Source organism: Salvelinus alpinus, chromosome 33, assembly GCF_045679555.1.
Source record: "Salvelinus alpinus chromosome 33, SLU_Salpinus.1, whole genome shotgun sequence".
Lineage (NCBI taxonomy): Eukaryota > Metazoa > Chordata > Actinopteri > Salmoniformes > Salmonidae > Salvelinus > Salvelinus alpinus.
The window spans coordinates 382,343-400,071 of NC_092118.1; the positions used below are offsets into that span (position 1 = coordinate 382,343).

Genomic DNA, 17,729 nt, shown 5'->3' on the forward strand with positions numbered 1-17,729 from the left:
TATAGTATTCCACAGTATTTATTTTTATATAACCTTTATTTATTAACTAGGCAAGTCAGTTAAGAACAAATTCTTAGTTACAATGACGGCCTCCACCAGCCAAACCCGGATGACGCTGGGCCAAATGTGCGCTGCCCTATGGGACTCCCAATCATGGGCGATTGTGATACAGCCTGGATTCAAACTAGGGTGTCTGTAGTGACACCTCAAGCACCGAGATGCAGTGCCTTAGACTGCTGCGCCACTCGGAAGCTATACTATAACATTCCGTAGTAAGTACTACTCCTGATGAGCAAGGGATACTACAGTGTGTAGTATAGTATTCTACAGTATACTACAGTTTACTATAGAACTATATATTCAATTGTGGTATTTTTTCATGTGGGTTATAACACTCATCCTCCAATTTCTTGTGACGGCAGGCTGAGATGTGGGGGTGATTTCCGTCATTGGGTTGTGCATTTGTGAACGGTGCAGTGTGTATTGGAATTGCAACTGGGAAAACACCTCAAGTCAGTATGCAATCACAAGGATTTTGAGGATAAATAAAACTGTAAAATTACGATCGCTTTATTCGTCAATTGTACACAAGCTGGTTTCTTCAAGCATCGCCCTGACAGAAACAAACATCTTTCTGGTAAGAAGAGGGGCGGGGGTGTATGCCTTATGATTAACGAGACGTGGTGTGATCATAACAACATACAGGAACTCAAGTCATTCTGTTCATCGGATTTAGAATTTCTCACAATCAAATGTCGACTGCATTATCTACCAAGGGAATTCTCTTCGATTATAATCACAGCCGTATATATTCCCACCCAAGCAGACACATCGATGGCCCTGAACGAACTTTATCTGACTCTTTCTAAACTGGAAACCACACACCCTGAGGCTGCATTCATCGTAGCTGGGGATTTTAACATGTGGTCCCGTGTGGCTCAGTTGGTAGAGCATGGCGCTTGCAACGCCAGGGTTGTGGGTTCATTCCCCACGGGGGGACCAGGATGAATATGTATGAACTTTCCAATTTGTAAGTCGCTCTGGATAAGAGCGTCTGCTAAATCACTTAAATGTAAATGTAACAAGGCTAATCTGAAAACAAAACTCCCTAAATTCTATCAGCATATGGATTGTGCTACCAGGGCTGGTAAAACCTTGGATCATTGTTATACTAACTTCCGCGACTTATATAAGGCCCTCCCCCGCCCTCCTTTCGGAAAAGCTGACCACGACTCCATTTTTTTGCTTCCAGCCTACAAACAGAAACTAAAACAGCAAGCTCCCGCGCTCAGGTCTGTTCAACGCTGGTCCGACCAATCTGATTCCACGCTTCAAGACTGCTTCGATCACGTGGATTGGGATATGTTCCGCATTGCGTCCAACAACAACATTGACGAATACGCTGATTCGGTGAGCGAGTTCATTAGAAAGTGCATTGACGATGTTGTACCCACAGCAACGATTAAAACATTCCCAAACCAGAAACCGTGGATTGATGGCAGCATTCGCGTGAAACTGAAAGCGCGAACCACTGCCGAATACAAACAGTGTAGCTATTCCCTCCGCAAGGCAATCAAACAAGCTAAGTCCCAGTATAGAGACAAAGTAGAGTCGCAAATCAACAGCTCAGACACAAGAGGTACAGTGGGGAGAACAAGTATTTGATACACTGCCGATTTTGCAGGTTTTCCTACTTACAAAGCATGTAGAGGTCTGTAATTTTTATCATAGGTACACTTCAACTGTGAGAGACGGAATCTAAATCAAAAATCCAGAAAATCACATTGTATGATTTTTAAGTAATTAATTTGCATTTTATTGCATGACATAAGTATTTGATCACCTACCAACCAGTAAGAATTCCAGCTCTCACAGACCTGTTAGTTTTTCTTTAAGAAGCCCTCCTGTTCTCCACTCATTACCTGTATTAACTGCACCTGTTTGAACTCGTTACCTGTATAAAAGACACCTGTCCACACACTCAATCAAACAGACTCCAACCTCACCACAATGGCCAAGACCAGAGAGCTGTGTAAGGACATCAGGGATAAAATTGTAGACCTGCACAAGGCTGGGATGGGCTACAGGACAATAGGCAAGCAGCTTGGTGAGAAGGCAACAACTGTTGGCGCAGTTATTAGAAAATAGAAGAAAATAGAAGAAGTTCAAGATGATGGTCAATCACCCTCGGTCTGGGGCTCCATGCAAGATCTCACCTCGTGGGGCATCAATGATCATGAGGAAGGTGAGGGATCAGCCCAGAACTACACGGCAGGACCTGGTCAATGACCTGAAGAGAGCTGGGACCACAGTCTCAAAGAAAACCATTAGTAACACACTACGCCGTCATGGATTAAAATCCTGCAGCGCACACAAGGTCCCCCTGCTCAAGCAGGCGCATGTCCAGGCCCGTCTGAAGTTTGCCAATGACCATCTGGATGATCCAGAGGAGGAATGGGAGAAGGTCATGTGGTCTGATGATTCAAAAATAGAGCTTTTTGGTCTAAACTCCACTCGCCGTGTTTGGAGGAAGAAGAAGGATGAGTACAACCCCAAGAACACCATCCCAACCGTGAAGCATGGAGGTGGAAACATCATTCTTTGGGGATGCTTTTCTGCAAAGGGGACAGGACGACTGCACCGTATTGAGGGGAGGATGGATGGGGCCATGTATTGCGAGATCTTAGCCAACAACCTCCTTCCCTCAGTAAGAGCATTGATGATGGGTCGTGGCTGGGTCTTCCAGCATGACAACGACCCGAAACACACAGCCAGGGCAACTAAGGAGTGGCTCCGTAAGAAGTATCTCAAGGTCCTGGAGTGGCCTAGCCAGTCTCCAGACCTGAACCCAATAGAAAATCTTTGGAGGGAGCTGAAAGTCCGTATTGCCCAGCGACAGCCCCGAAACCTGAAGGATCTGGAGAAGGTCTGTATGGAGGAGTGGGCCAAAATCCCTGCTGCAGTGTGTGCAAACCTGGTCAAGAACTACAGGAAACGTATGATCTCTGTAATTGCAAACAAAGGATTCTGTACCAAATATTAAGTTCTGCTTTTCTGATGTATCAAATACTTATGTCATGCAATAAAATGCTAATTAATTACTTAAAAATCATACAATGTGATTTTCGGGATTTTTGTTTTAGATTCCGTCTCTCACAGTTGAAGTGTACCTATGATAAAAATTACAGACCTCTACATGCTTTTTAAGTAGGAAAATCTGCAAAATCGGCAGTGTATCAAATACTTGTTCTCCCCACTGTATGTGGCAGGGTCTACAGTCAATCACGGATTACAAAAAGAAAACTAGCCCAGTCGCGGACCAGGATGTCTTGCTCTCAGACAGACTAAATCACTTTTTTGCTCGCTTTGAGGACAATACAGTGCCACTGACACGGCCCGCTACCAAAACCTGCGGGCTCTCCTTCACTGCAGCCGAGGTGAGTAAAACATTTAAACGTGTTAACCCTTGCAAGGCTGCAGGCCCAGACGGCATTCCCAGCCGCGTCCTCAGAGCATGCGCAGACCAGCTGGCTGGTGTGTGTAAGGACATATTCAATCAATCCTTATCCCAGTCTGCTGTTCCCACATGCTTCAAGAGGGCCACCATTGTTCCTGTTCCCAAGAAAGCTAAGGTAAATGAGCTAAACGACTACCGCCCCATAGCACTCACTTCCGTCATCATGAAGTGCTTTGAGAGACTAGTCAAGGACCATATCACCTCCACCCTACCTGACACCCTAGACCCACTCCAATTTGCCTACCGACCCAATAGGTCCACAGACGACGCAATCGCAACCACACTGCACACTGCCCTAACCCATCTGGACAAGAGGAATACCTATGTGAGAATGCTGTTCATCGACTACAGCTCAGCATTTAACACCATAGTACCCTCCAAACTCGTCATCAAGCTCGAGACCCTGGGTCTCGACCCCGTCCTGTGCAACTAGGTCCTGGACTTCCTGACGGGCCGCCCCCAGGTGGTGAGGGTAGGTAACAACATCTCCACCCCGCTGATCCTCAACACTGGGGCCCCACAAGGGTGCGTTCTGAGCCCTCTCCTGTACTCCCTGTTCACCCACGACTGCGTGGCCATGCACGCCTCCAACTCAATCATCAAGTTTGCGGACGACACTACAGTGGTAGGCTTGATTACCAACAACGACGAGACGGCCTACAGGGAGGAGGTGAGGGCCCTCGTGTGTGGTGTCAGGAAAATAACCTCACACTCAACGTCAACAAAACAAAGGAGATGATTGTGGACTTCAGGAAACAGCAGAGGGAGCACCCCCCTATCCACATCGACGGGACAGTAGTGGAGAAGGTGGAAAGTTTTAAGTTCCTCGGTGTACACATCACGGACAAACTGAATTGGTCCACCCACACAGACAGCGTTGTGAAGAAGGCGCAGCAGCGCCTCTTCAACCTCAGGAGGCTGAAGAAATTCGGCTTGTCACCAAAAGCACTCACAAACTTCTACAGATGCACAATCGAGAGCATCCTGTCGGGCTGTATCACCGCCTGGTACGGCAACTGCTCCGCCCACAACCGTAAGGCTCTCCAGAGGGTAGTGAGGTCTGCACAACGCATCACCAGGGGGGCAAACTACCTGCCCTCCAGGACACCTACACCACCCGATGTCACAGGAATGCCATAAAGATCATCAAGGACAACAACCACCCGAGCCACTGCCTGTTCACCCCGCTATCATCCAGAAGGCGAGGTCAGTACAGGTGCATCAAAGCAGGGACCGAGAGACTGAAAAACAGCTTCTATCTCAAGGCCATCAGACTGTTAAACAGCCACCACTAACATTGAGTGGCCGCTGCCAACATACTGACTCAACTCCAGCCACTTTAATTAATAATGGGAATTGATGGACATTATGTAAAAATGTATCACTAGCCACTTTAAACAATGCCACTTAATATAATGTTTACATACCCTACATTACTCATCTCATATGTATATGTATATACTTTACTCTATATCATCTACTGCATCTTGCCATCTTTATGTAATACATGTATCACTAGCCACTTTAAACTATGCCACTTTATGTTTACATACCCTACATTACTCATCTCATATGTATAGACTGTACACTATACCATCTACTGCATCTTGCCTATGCCGTTCTGTACCATCACTCATTCATATATCTTTATGTACATATTCTTTATCCCTTTACACTTGTGTGTATAAGGTAGTAGTTGTGGAATTGTTAGGTTAGATTACTTGTTGGTTATTACTGCATTGTCGGAACTAGAAGCACAAGCATTTCGCTACACTCACATTAACCTCTAACGAGTCACAAACCCGGATCCGGGATCCCCCCCATCAAAAAAGCTGACTAGCATAGCCTAGCCTAAAGCGACAGGGATATCATATAATCAAATGTTCATGAAATCACAAGTCCAAGACACCAAATGAAAGATACAGATCTTGTGAATCCAGCCATCATTTCAGATTTTTTAAATGTTTTACAGGGAAGACAAAATATGTATTTCTATTAGCTAACCACCATAGCAAAAGACACAACTTTTTTTTGTCCACCATTTTTTTACTCCATCAGTAGCTATCACTAATTCGACTAAATAAAGATATATATAGCCACTAACCAAGAAACAACTTCATAAGATGACAGTCTGATAACATATTTATGGTATAGCATATGTTTTTTTAGAAAAATGTGCATTTTTCAGGTATAAATCACAGTTTACCATTGCAGCCACTATCACAAAACTCACCCAAAGCGACTAGAATAACTACAGAGAGCAACGTGTATTACCTAATTACTCATCTTAAAACATTTCTGAAAAATACACAGCGTACAGCAAATGAAAGCCCAACATCTTGTGAATCCAGACAATATTTCAGATTTTCTAAGTGTTTTACAGCGAAAACACAATATATCGTTATATTAGCATACCACATGAGCTAACATCACCCCAGCATTGATTCGAAGCAAAAAGCGCGATAACGTTATCACCACCAAAATATATTAATTTTTTCACTAACCTTCTCAGAATTCTTCAGATGACAGTCCTGTAACATCATATTACACAATGCATATAGAGTTTGTTCGAAAATGTGCATATTTAGCATCACAAATCGTGGTTATGCTATGTAATCAGTCAAAACATGGCATGCATTCTGGCCGGCGCCATCTTGGAAGGGCACCTAAGTTTACGATTATTTATCGATTAGATTGACTAAAAAAATACAGGTTGGACAGCTAATGAAAGATGCATTGGTTATTAATGCAACCGCTGATTTAGATTTTTAAAATTAACCTTACTTGACATACAGTGTGCGTTACAGCCAGACTAGTGCCGCAATATTGGCCGAAAAATGCGTTTACATTTTTCCACATAAATACGGAATAAAATCATAAATAGCTCTTACTTTTGGACGAGCTTCCATCAGAATCTTGGGCAAGGTGTCCTTTTGTCCAAAATAATCGTTGCTTTGTTGTAAAACGTCCACTTCAACGTCGGAACTAGCAGCTAATAGTAGCTACCTGGCACACACATGTCCAAATCCTCAAACGCAATACTACGAAAATTCCGAAAATAGCAATATACTCGCATAAACTGATATAAATCGGTTTCAAATAACTTCGTTATGATGTTTCTAACACCTATTTCGAATTAAATCACAGACGGATATATCTTAGCCCGATAACAAGAGCTATTCAACATGCCATTCTGATGTCCCCTCTTGCGCCTTGGCGAGCGACGAAAAGAAGGGACATGTCACTCCATTGCCTTTTATAAACTCTGAGAAATACGTAGAGATTCCATTCCACTTCTCATTGGTTACTGACATCCAGGGGAAGGCGGGTGCAGTTCATTTCGATCCATAGGGCACACACAGAGTTTTAAACTGATCCGAGATCAGAGTCTAGTTTTCAGACCTTCGCATGTCCTGTCATGATTTTCGCTGTAGAAAGAGTTTTGGTTCACCCACAGACATAATTCAAACGGTTTTAGAAACTAGAGATTGTTTTCTATCCAATAGTAATAATAATATGCATATTGTACGAGCAAGAATTGAGTACGAGGCAGTTTAATTTGGAGACGCAAAATGTCGAAGTTGAAACAGCACCCCCTGTAGTGACAAGAATTAACATCTGCTAACGATGTGTATGTGACAAAAATGTTTTGATTTGATTTGAGGTCCAACCAAAATGTGGCTTCTACTTTTAACCTCCTAGCCTTCCTGTGTTTGTGAGACATTATCATTTGCACCAAAGGCCATCAATTTGAAATGAAATGCCCCCAGCAATCTTCAAATTGACATTATAGATAGAATTGGCATTCTACGACTAGACATAAAGTAGTTGGCTTAGAAACGGTTGGTGCCATCATGGCAGGCATTACTAACTAAACTGTATATCCATGGATCCCACTCAGATTGTAAAAAAATTATTTGTCATCGACTTTGTTTCCCAGAAGAAGAAATGGACTGTGTCACTAGCAACAGACACAGGCAGTAATAAACAGAATTATAGTAGATAGTTTGGGTGACATGGGGAACCCACTGAGGAACAGACAGATATAGATGGGGCAATCAACAAGGTGAAGGAGTCCAGGTGAGTCCATTGAGCGCTGATGAGTGTAATGATGGGGACAGGTGTGCGTAATGATGGGGACAGGTGTGCGTAATGAAGGGCAGCCTGGCGCCCTCGAGCGCCAGAGAGGGAGAACGGGAGCAGGCGTGACAATTATTACATTTTTGAAAGGAGTGGGGCAGTCCCACTCCTTTGGTATTTTGTCATGTTTGAAAAAAGTTGAAACTTAGGAGAGATGGTGCTGAAGTAGCAACAGGCCAGACTCCAACTCATGCTGGCAGTGGTATATCGTTCATGTGCTCCAGAGGCAACAGCCCAGACCGCCAGACCACCCCAGTCCACATATGCCTTTATAGTAGCTGGGTTTAATGACTTTTTATGATGGCAGTACCTATAAATGTCCCTGGCCATGCCAAAGTCTCCGATCTTGGCCACTCTCCCCGGTCCTTTGGTGGTCAGCAGGCAGTTCCGGGCCGCAATGTCCCTGCAAAGTGACAAGACAAGAAGAACCTTAGAGGAGTGTGTTCGTGTTAGTGTGTGTGTGTCTGTCTGTCTGTGCATGTGTGTGCTCATCTGCATGTGCGTTAGTGTGTGCGCGCTTGTCTGTCCATCCGTGTTAGTGTGTGCGCGCTTGTCTGTCTCTGTCTGTCTGTCCGTGTTAGTGTGTGCGCGCTTGTCTGTCCGTCCGTGTTAGTGTGTGCGCGGTTGTCAGTCCGTCTGTGTTAGTGTGTGCGTGCTTGTCAGTCCTTCCGTGTTAGTGTGTGCATGCTTGTCAGTCCGTCCGTGTTAGTGCGCGCGCTTGTCAGTCCGTCCGTGTTAGTGCGTGGGTCCCTGCCTGTCTGTCTGTCTGTCTGTCTGTCTGTCTGTCTGTCTGTCTGTCTGTCTGTCTGTCTGTCTGTCTGTCTGTCTGTCTGTCTGTCTGTCTGTCTGTCTGTCTGTCTGTCTGTCTGTCTGTCTGTCTGTGTGTGTGTGTGCATGCTTGTCTGTCTGTCTGTGTTAGTGTGTGTGCGCTTGTCTGTCTGTCGGTCGGTGTGCGTGTGTGCGAGCGCGCTTGAGCGTCTGTATGTGTGTGGCGGCAGGTAACCTAGTGCTTAGAGAGTTGGGCCAGTAACCGAAAGGTTGCCTGATCAAGTCCCTGAGCTGACATGGTACAAGGGAGTTAACCCACCGTTCCCCAGTAGGCCATCATTGTAAATAAGAATTTGTTCTTAACTGACTTGCCTAGTTAAATAAAGATTACATTTAAAAAGTGTGTATCTTATCCCCATGGTAGAATAAGGGCAAACAGAGAACTCAAAACACATATTTGTTAGAATCGTGTAGTGTAGCCCACTCTGTTGTGTCCATGTTGGTTTCCACTCCCACCCTTAAAACAATTGAGTTTGCGATTATTGGAATAACAGATTCATGTATTAAAGCATTAAGCATTAACTGAACATTAAATTGGTTAATCTGAACTGTTTGAATTCGGATTAAGCAAAACAATGTTATTCACAGCCAGATTTAGCATATGCATACATTTATGTTGTATGGGATTGTAATACGATTTAAGAGGCTGCAGTATTTGAGTGTTATGACAAAGCAGCAAACACACTCTTCGAGATATTGCAGTTGATACTTAATGCGCTCCAAGAGAGCATGTCGTCAATGCAGGTTTTCCTCAAGAAAATGTAGTCTAGTGACACGTACTCACACGTAGTGGCCTCAAGGATGATGATGGTGGCTGTGAATTGTAATAAGGAGTCGAGCTGGTGTGTGTGTGTGTGTAGTGTGTGTAGCCTAGTGCTTCTGTGTGTTGTGTTCGTGTCTGTGCATGCTAGCGTCTGCGTGTGTATGTGTGTGTGTGTGTCTGTAGCTACACTCCGGTGACACCATTAGGCGGTATAATAGTTGACAGCACATTTTGGGGTAAATAAGCTTTAATTGGGCTCGTTTGTCATTGGATGACTTGCAGGAAGTTGCGGGTTAAAGGGAAATTCTGTCACAGGTACGGACGCCGTGGAAACCGAGCAAGGCGATTGCTGGTGTTGCCGGGGAAGCAGGCAAACCTTTCTGTTCCCATCTGTTTTTGTTTGGGAGGGTGTGAATGTGGGGGACTGTGTCTTTGTGGTGTGTGTGTGCACTGCTGTTTGTGAGTGCGTATGTATACAGTAAGTGGGTGAAATTAGTGTGTGTGTGTGAGAGTGTATTTGTCTGTCATTGCATATTGTGTGGGTTTGACTATACATAATGTGCACACTGTGCACACACATAAATCCATGTACAGTATGTTTCTCTACCACATTACGCCTACCGGTGTATAAACTGGTTCTCCTCCAGGTATTGGCATCCCTGTGCTATGTCTCTGGCCACGTTGAGCAGGTCCTCCATGGATAGACTAGAAGGGTGCTCCTATAGAGAGATACCAGATAGAGAGGAAGAGATCAGGCTCATATATACATTGGGCTTGATTCAGTCTGTAGAGCTGAAGACCCGCTCTATAGCGCAATTTAAATTTAAAGACAATGTTCCCGTTTTCAGAGACTGTACTCATGGTAAACGCTGCATATGTCTGCTCAATCGGAAATTACCTTTACATTTCAATCGCCCTATAACGCGGATCTAAATAAGAATTTGTTTTTAACCTGTTTGGGATAGGGGGCAGCATTTTCATGTTCGGATGAAAAGCATGCCCAGAGTAAACTGCCTGCTACTCAGTTCCAGAAGCTAATACATGCATAGTATTAGTATATTTGGATAGAAAACACTCTGAAGTTTCTACAACTGTTTGAATGATGTCTATGAGTATAACAGAACACATATGGCAGGCAAAAACCTGAGAAAAATCCAACCAGGAAGTGGGAAATCTGAGGTTTGTAGTTTTTCAACTCATTGCCTTTCCAATATACAGTGTAAATGGGGTCATATTGCACCTCCTAATGCTTCCACTAAATGTCAACAGTCTTTAGAACCTTGTTTCAGGATTCTACTGTGAAGGGGGAGCGAATAAGAGCTGTTTGACTAAGGCGTCTGGCAGAAGGCCATGAGCCAAATCATGCGCGCGGCCGTGAGAGCGAGCTCTGTTCCTTTTCCTTTCTAAAGACAAAGGAATTGTCCGGTTGAAACATTATTGAAGATTTATGATAAAAACATCCTAAATATTGATTCAATACATCGTTTGACATGTTTCTACGAACTGTAATATAACTTTTTGGACTTTTCGTCTGAACTTTCGCCTGGACTTGCCCGCGCCTTGTGATTTTCGATTGGTGAACTAAACGCGCTAACAAAAAGAAGGTATTTGGACATAAATTATGGACTTTATCGAACAAAACAAATATTTATTGTGGAACTGGGATTCCTGGGAGTGCATTCTGATGAAGATCATCAAAGGTAAGTGAATATTTATAACTTTATTTCTGACTTTTACTGACTCCACAACATGGCGGGTATCTGTATGGCTTGTTTTTGTGTCTGAGCGCTGTACTCAGATTATTGCATGGTGTGCTTTTTCGGTAAAGCTTTTTTGAAATCTGACAGCGGTTGCATTAAGGAGAAGTATATGTTTAATTCTGTGCATAACACTTGTATCTTTTATCAACGTTTATGATGAGTATTTACACTAAATTGATGTGGCTCTCTGCAAATTCGCCAGATGTTTTCGAGGCACAACATTACTGAACATAACGCGACAATGTAAACTGAGATTTTTGGATATAAATATGAACTTTATCGAACAAATTGTGTATTGTGTAACATGAAGTCCTATGGGTGCCATCTGATGAAGATCATCAAAGGTTAGTGATTCATTTTATCTCTATTTCTGCTTTTTGTGACTCCTGTCTTTGGCTGGAAAATGGCTGTATGTTTTTTGTGACTAGCTTCTGACCTAACATAATGATATGGTGTGCTTTCGCTGTAAAGCCTTTTTGAAATCGGACACGATGGGTAGATTAACAAGAAGTTAAACTTTAATTTGGTGTATTGCACTTGTGAATGTATGAAAGTTTAATATTTCGAAAAAATATTTTTGAATTTCACACTCTGCCTTTTCAGCGGATGTTGTCGAGGGGTTCTGCTAGTAAAAATAAATGAATGCTCTTCAACCGATCGCTGCCCACCCCCCCGACTAGCATCACTACTCTGGACGGTTCTGACTTAGAATATGTGGACAACTATAGGTGTCTGGCTAGACTGTAAACTCTCCTTCCAGACTCACATTAAGCATCTCCAATCCAAAGTTAAATCTAGAATCGGCTTCCTATTTCGCAACAAAGCCTCCTTCACTCATGCTGCCAAACATACCCTATCCTACCGATCCTTGACTTTGGCGATGTCATTTACAAAATAGCCTCCAACACTCTACTCAGCAGATTGGATGCAGTCTATCACAGTGCCATCCGTTTTGTCACCAAAGCCCCATATACTACCCACCACTGCGACCTCTATGCTCTCGTTGGCTGGTTCTCGTTACATATTCGTCGCCAAACCCACTGGCTCCAGGTTCTATAAGTCTTTGCTAGGTAAAGCTCCACCTTATCTCAGCTCACTGGTCACCATAGCAACACCCACCCGTGGCACGCGCTCCAGCAGGTATATTTCACTGGTCATCCCCAAATCCAACACCTGCTTTGGCCTCCTTTCCTTCCAGTTCTCTGCTGCCAATGACTGGAACGAATTGCAAAAATCACTGAAGTTGGAGACTTATTGTCACGTTCTGACCTTTGTTCCGTTTTTATGTCTTTATTTTAGTTTGGTCAGGGCGTGAGTTGGGGTGGGCATTCTATGTTGTTTTTCTATGTTTTGTTCTGTTGTTATATTTCTATGTTTGGCCTAGTATGGTTCTCAATCAGAGGCAGGTGTCAGTCGTTGTCTCTGATTGGGAGCCATATTTAGGTAGCCTGTTTTCTATTGTGTTTTGTGGGTGGTTGTTTCCTGTGTCTGTGTTTGCACCATACGGGACTGTTTCGGTTGTTTGTTTGTGCTTTTGCTAAGTGTTCTGTTGATTTATTAAATATCTCATTATGGACACCTACCACGCTGCACATTGGTCCGATCCTTGCTACTCCTCTTCAGACGAAGAGGAAATCCGTTACACTTATATCTCCCTCACTAACTTTAAGCGTCAGCTGTCAGAGCAGCTTACCGATTGCCGCAGCTGTACACAGCCCATCTGTAAATAGCCCATCCAATCAACTACCTACCTCATACCCATATTTGTTTTTCTGCCCTTTTGCACAGCAGTATTTCTACTTGCACATCCTCATCTGCACATATATCACTCCAGTGTAAATTGCGAAATTGTAATTACTTCGCCACTATTGTCCTATTTATTGCCTTACCTCCTTACTACATTTGTATACAGATTTTTCTATTGTGTTATTGACTGTACGTTTGTTTATCCCATGTGTAACTCTGTGTTGTTGTTTATGTCGCACTGCTTTACTTTATCTTGGCCAGTTCGTAGTTGTAAACAAGAACTTGTTCTCAACTGGCCTACCTGGTTAAATAAAGGTGAAATAAAATAAATACAAATAAATCTTCAGCGCTACGGATTGAATAGAGCCGACAGACAGACAGACAGACAGACAGACAGACAGACAGACAGACAGACAGACAGACAGACAGACAGACTCAGATGAACAGACAGACAGACAGACTCAGATGAACAGACAGACAGACAGACTCAGATGAACAGACAGACAGACAGACTCAGATGAACAGACAGAGAATCAGATGAACAGACGGAGAATCAGACAGACAGACGGAGAATCAGACAGACAGACAGACAGACAGACAGACAGACAGACAGACAGACAGACAGACAGACAGACAGACAGACAGACAGACAGACAGACTCAGATGAACAGACAGAGAATCAGATGAACAGACAGAGAATCAGACAGACAGTAAATCAAATCAGTCAGACAGACTGACAGACATTCAAGCTTCTACACACAAAAAAAGGTAGACATACAAAAAGACAAAGAATTAGACTGATAAAAGATTAAAGAAGACATAGACATGACAGACATGCAGATAGGTTGACCAACTGGCAGACAGATTCCCAAACAAAACGGAGACAGATTTACTGTAGAGCACAGCAGCCAAACAGCTGTTGCATCCTTTGTTGTTCCTCTGTTAGCTTTCAGATTGAAAGAGTTAGTTTACTCTGTGAAGTACCTCTATCTTAATTAAGGATCGGACCCTTTTTTTTCAATTTTTGCCTAAAATGACATACCCAAATCTAATCAATGTAAGCAAAGCTCCACAACCAAGACTAACAAAGAACTAGCAACATGCATTCCCCGCCCATCTGAGGATCTGCCGTTTTCAGAATATATTTCCTGTGTTTGAGGGGTGAACAATCCACTTGTCACTTAAATTTAGCTGGATTGATTGCTTTCATTTTACTCCTGTGACTCTTTCATAATCTTGCTTGTGCCTGTTGTTTTTTTCTCATTAACGTTATGTTAATGTTTGTAATGACCTTTCTATCAAACACACCCGGTAATGGCTCAATGGAATATTGTCTTTCTGTTGAATCTATAAGAACGCTAAAGCTTCGTCTGGGAGTTAGCGCATCGTCTCAACACTTACAGTACATCACAAGCAAGAGAATAAACATATATTTATTTTGATGGGTGTTCATTTTTTTGTGGAATTGAAAAAAGTTATAATTGAATAGAAGTTGAAATGTTTACTATTGAGATGCAATGAAAGTGACTTCCGAAAATGAACACTTGGATTATAGTGACATTATGTATAGATTGGTATAATCTGACATTTTTTTATTCGAGAGTATCCTGCTATTGACACACTTGAATTATGCGACAGAACGTGACACAATAGTAATTAATGAGGCAGTCTAGACAGTGCAGGTGCGTGCAGGTAGGCCTAGACAGAGCACATTTTTGGTGGTTGCAGCCCTGTTCCACCCCTTATGTTAATTTATTCATACACTATATTACCACACAAGTATGTGGATGCCCCTTTAAATGAGGGGACTGGCTATTTCAGCCCCAGCTGTTGCTGACAGGTGCATAAAATCAAGCACACAGTCATGCAATCTCCATAGACAAACATTAGCAGTAGAATAGTCTTACTGAAGAGCTCAGTTACTTTCAATGTAGCACCGTCATAGGATGCCACAATTCCAACAAGTCAGTTCATCAAATCTCTGCTCTGCTAGAGCTGCCGTGGTCAACTGTAAGTGGAGACGTCTAGGCGCAACCACTGCTCAGCCGCGAAGTGGTAAACCACAGAACGGGGACACCGAGTGCTGAAGCGTGTAGCGACACTCACTACCGAGTTCCAAACTGCCTCTAGAAGCAACGTCAGCACAAGAACTGTTAGTCGGGAGCTTCATGAAATGGGTTTCCATGGCCGAGCAGCCGCACACAAGCCTAAGATCCCCATACGCAATGCCAAGCGTGAGCTGGAGAGGTGTAAAACTCGCCGCAATTGGACTCTGGAGCAGTGGAAACGTGTTCTCTGGAGTGATGAATTACGCTTCACAATCTGGCAGTACGAACCTGAGTTTGGCGGATGCCAGGTGATCATTACCTGCCCCAATGCATTGTGCCAACTGTAACGTTTGGTGGAGGAGGCATAATGGTCTGGGGCTATTTTTCATGGTTCGGCCTAGGCCTCTTAGTTCCAGTGAAGGGAAATCTTAACGCTACAGCATACTATGAAATTCGAGACAATTCTGTGCTTCCAACTTTATGATAACAGTTTGGGGAAGGCCCTTTCCTGTTTCAGCTTGGCAGGTCCATACAGAAATGGTCCCCACAACAATGTTCCAACATCTAGTACAGTGGGCCTTGCAAAAGTATTCATCCTCCTTGGCGTTTTTCCTATTTTGTTGCATTAAATCCTGTAATTTAAAATTGATATTTATTTGGATTTCATGTAATGGACATACACAAAATAGTCTGAATTGGTGAAGTAAAATGAAAAAAAAAAATTGTTTAAAAAAATTCAAAAATATAAAAAACTGAAAAGTGGTCCATGCATATGTATTCACCACCTTTGCTATGAAGCCCCTAAATAAGATCTGGTGCAACCAATTACCTTCCGAAGTCACATAATTAGTTAAATAAGTGCAACCTGTGTCACATGATCTGTCACATGATCTCAGTGTATATATACACCTGTTCTGAAAGGCCTCAGAGTCTGCAACACCACTAAGCAAGTGGCACCATGAAGAAAAAGGAGCTCTCCAAACAGGTCAGGGACAAAGTTGTGGAAAAGTACAGATTAGATACTTTGATAATCCCACGGAGCACCATTAAATCCATTATTTAAAAAATGGAAAGAATTTGGCACCACAACTAACCTACCTAGAGAGTTCTGCCCACCAAAACTCCAAGGAAAGGAAAATTCTATGTCTGGGGCAAACCCAACAACTCTCATCACCCCGAGAACACCATCCCCACAGTGAAGCATGGTGGTGGCAGCATCATGCTGTGGGGATGTTTTTCATTGGCAAGGACTGGGAAACTGGTCAGAATTGAAGGAATGATGGATGGCGCTAAATACAGGGAAATTAATTAGGGAAACCTGTTTCAGTCTTCCAGAGATTTGAGACTGTGACGGAGGTTCACCTTCCAGCAGGACAATGACCCTAAGCATACTGCTAAAGCAACACTCGAGTGGTTTAAGGGGAAACAACTGAGAATCTGTGGTATGACTTAAAGATTGCTGTACACCAGCGGCACCCATCCAACTTGAAGGAGCTGGAGCAGTTTTGCCTTGAAGAATGGGCAAAAGTCCCAGTGGCTAGATGTGCCAAGGTTATAGAGACATACCCCAAGAGAATTGCAGCTGTAATTGCTGCAAAAGGTGGCTCTACAAAGTATTGACTTGGGGGGGTGAATAATGATGAATGCTCAAGTTCTTTTTTTGGGGGGGTCTTATTTCTTGTTTGTTTCACAATAGAAATTTGCATCTTCAACGTGGTAGGCATGTTGTGTAAATGAAATGATACAAACCCACCAGAAATACATTTGAATTCCAGGTTGTAAGAACAAAATAGTAAAAATGCCAAAGGGGTGAATACTTTCGCAAGCCACTTTAGAAAGCCTTCCCAGAAGAGCAGGTGTCCACATACTTTGGCATGTAGTGTTTATGCTAATATACCTAGTGTATTTATGCAAATTAGGCACATACAATTTTATTCAAACAAAATATTAAAAGAATACCTGATACCATTAGAGAATATACTGTATATATGAATGCATTCTAAGAAACAACATTTTTTGTTTTACAATAAATTGAATACCTGAATTCCACCAAAATCCCTGAACTTCATTCTTTATCTGTCCGTTGCCAGTAAAATATTTTAAGTGCTATTATCCAGTCAATATGTGATTGAAAAAAAAAAAAAAAAAGTTATCCACTGTCCAACTGTTGCATTTCTTACAATTGTTTTTCAAACCTTTTAACAATTTGGAAATTTAGTCCAACTTACTTTTCAAGGTTTCAGAAATCTCTGCTCCAAGGTACCATCTCTGGCTGTTGTGACTTAGAGCAAGACAACATATTCCTATAACAAAAACACTTGCGCTGTGCACTAAAGCACTACCGCTCTGAACTAACGCACTGTACATTTTGAAAATACGGGGACAAACTGGCAACTGAACTGACCAGTCTGGGCCGCATCTCTCTCAGGAAACTCTTGAGGTCTCCTCCAGCCATCAATTCCAATAGGATGAAGCGTGGTAGGTCCTGTAGACTCACCCCTATACACCGCACTATGTTCAGGTGGCTGAATTTACTGCAGGAGGAGAGGGAGAAAAGAGAGGGGAAGGAATGGAGGGAGGAGAGGGAAAGAGAGAGAGGGGGAAGAAGGAAAGAAGGGAGAGAGTGGGGGATGAGGGGAAAGGAAGCGAGATTACAGTACATGGTTGCTGAAGAATAGTCTGCCATGGAGCATGTTTGCAATATGTCTTCAACCAAAAGCTGTGTGTAGGTGTGTGTGTGTGTGTGAGAGAGAGTGTTTGAGTGCGTGCGTGTGCTTAGGTTTGTGACTGTAACTAGGTTTCCATCCAATTGCCAACAGATTTTCATGTTAATATTCAAAAATCTGCATTAAAACAATATGAAAATTTTTCCATCAGTGATGTGTTTCCATCAAATTGATTTGTTGGATAAAAGGCTGTGCGTGATG

General features: G+C 43.0%; 1 protein-coding gene across 1 annotated transcript in view; it reads right to left on the reverse strand.

Annotated features, from left to right (window-relative positions):
- LOC139563184 (ALK tyrosine kinase receptor-like) overlaps window positions 1-17,729 on the reverse strand; it is an 819,033-nt gene that overhangs the window by 37,340 nt on the left and 763,964 nt on the right. Inside the window, exons 23-25 of the mRNA XM_071381520.1 lie at window positions 17,207-17,336; window positions 9,870-9,967; window positions 7,968-8,060 (exon numbers count right to left, since the gene is read on the reverse strand). Coding sequence (XP_071237621.1) covers window positions 7,968-8,060; window positions 9,870-9,967; window positions 17,207-17,336 — 321 coding nt within the window. The remainder of the gene's footprint in view (window positions 1-7,967; window positions 8,061-9,869; window positions 9,968-17,206; window positions 17,337-17,729) is intronic.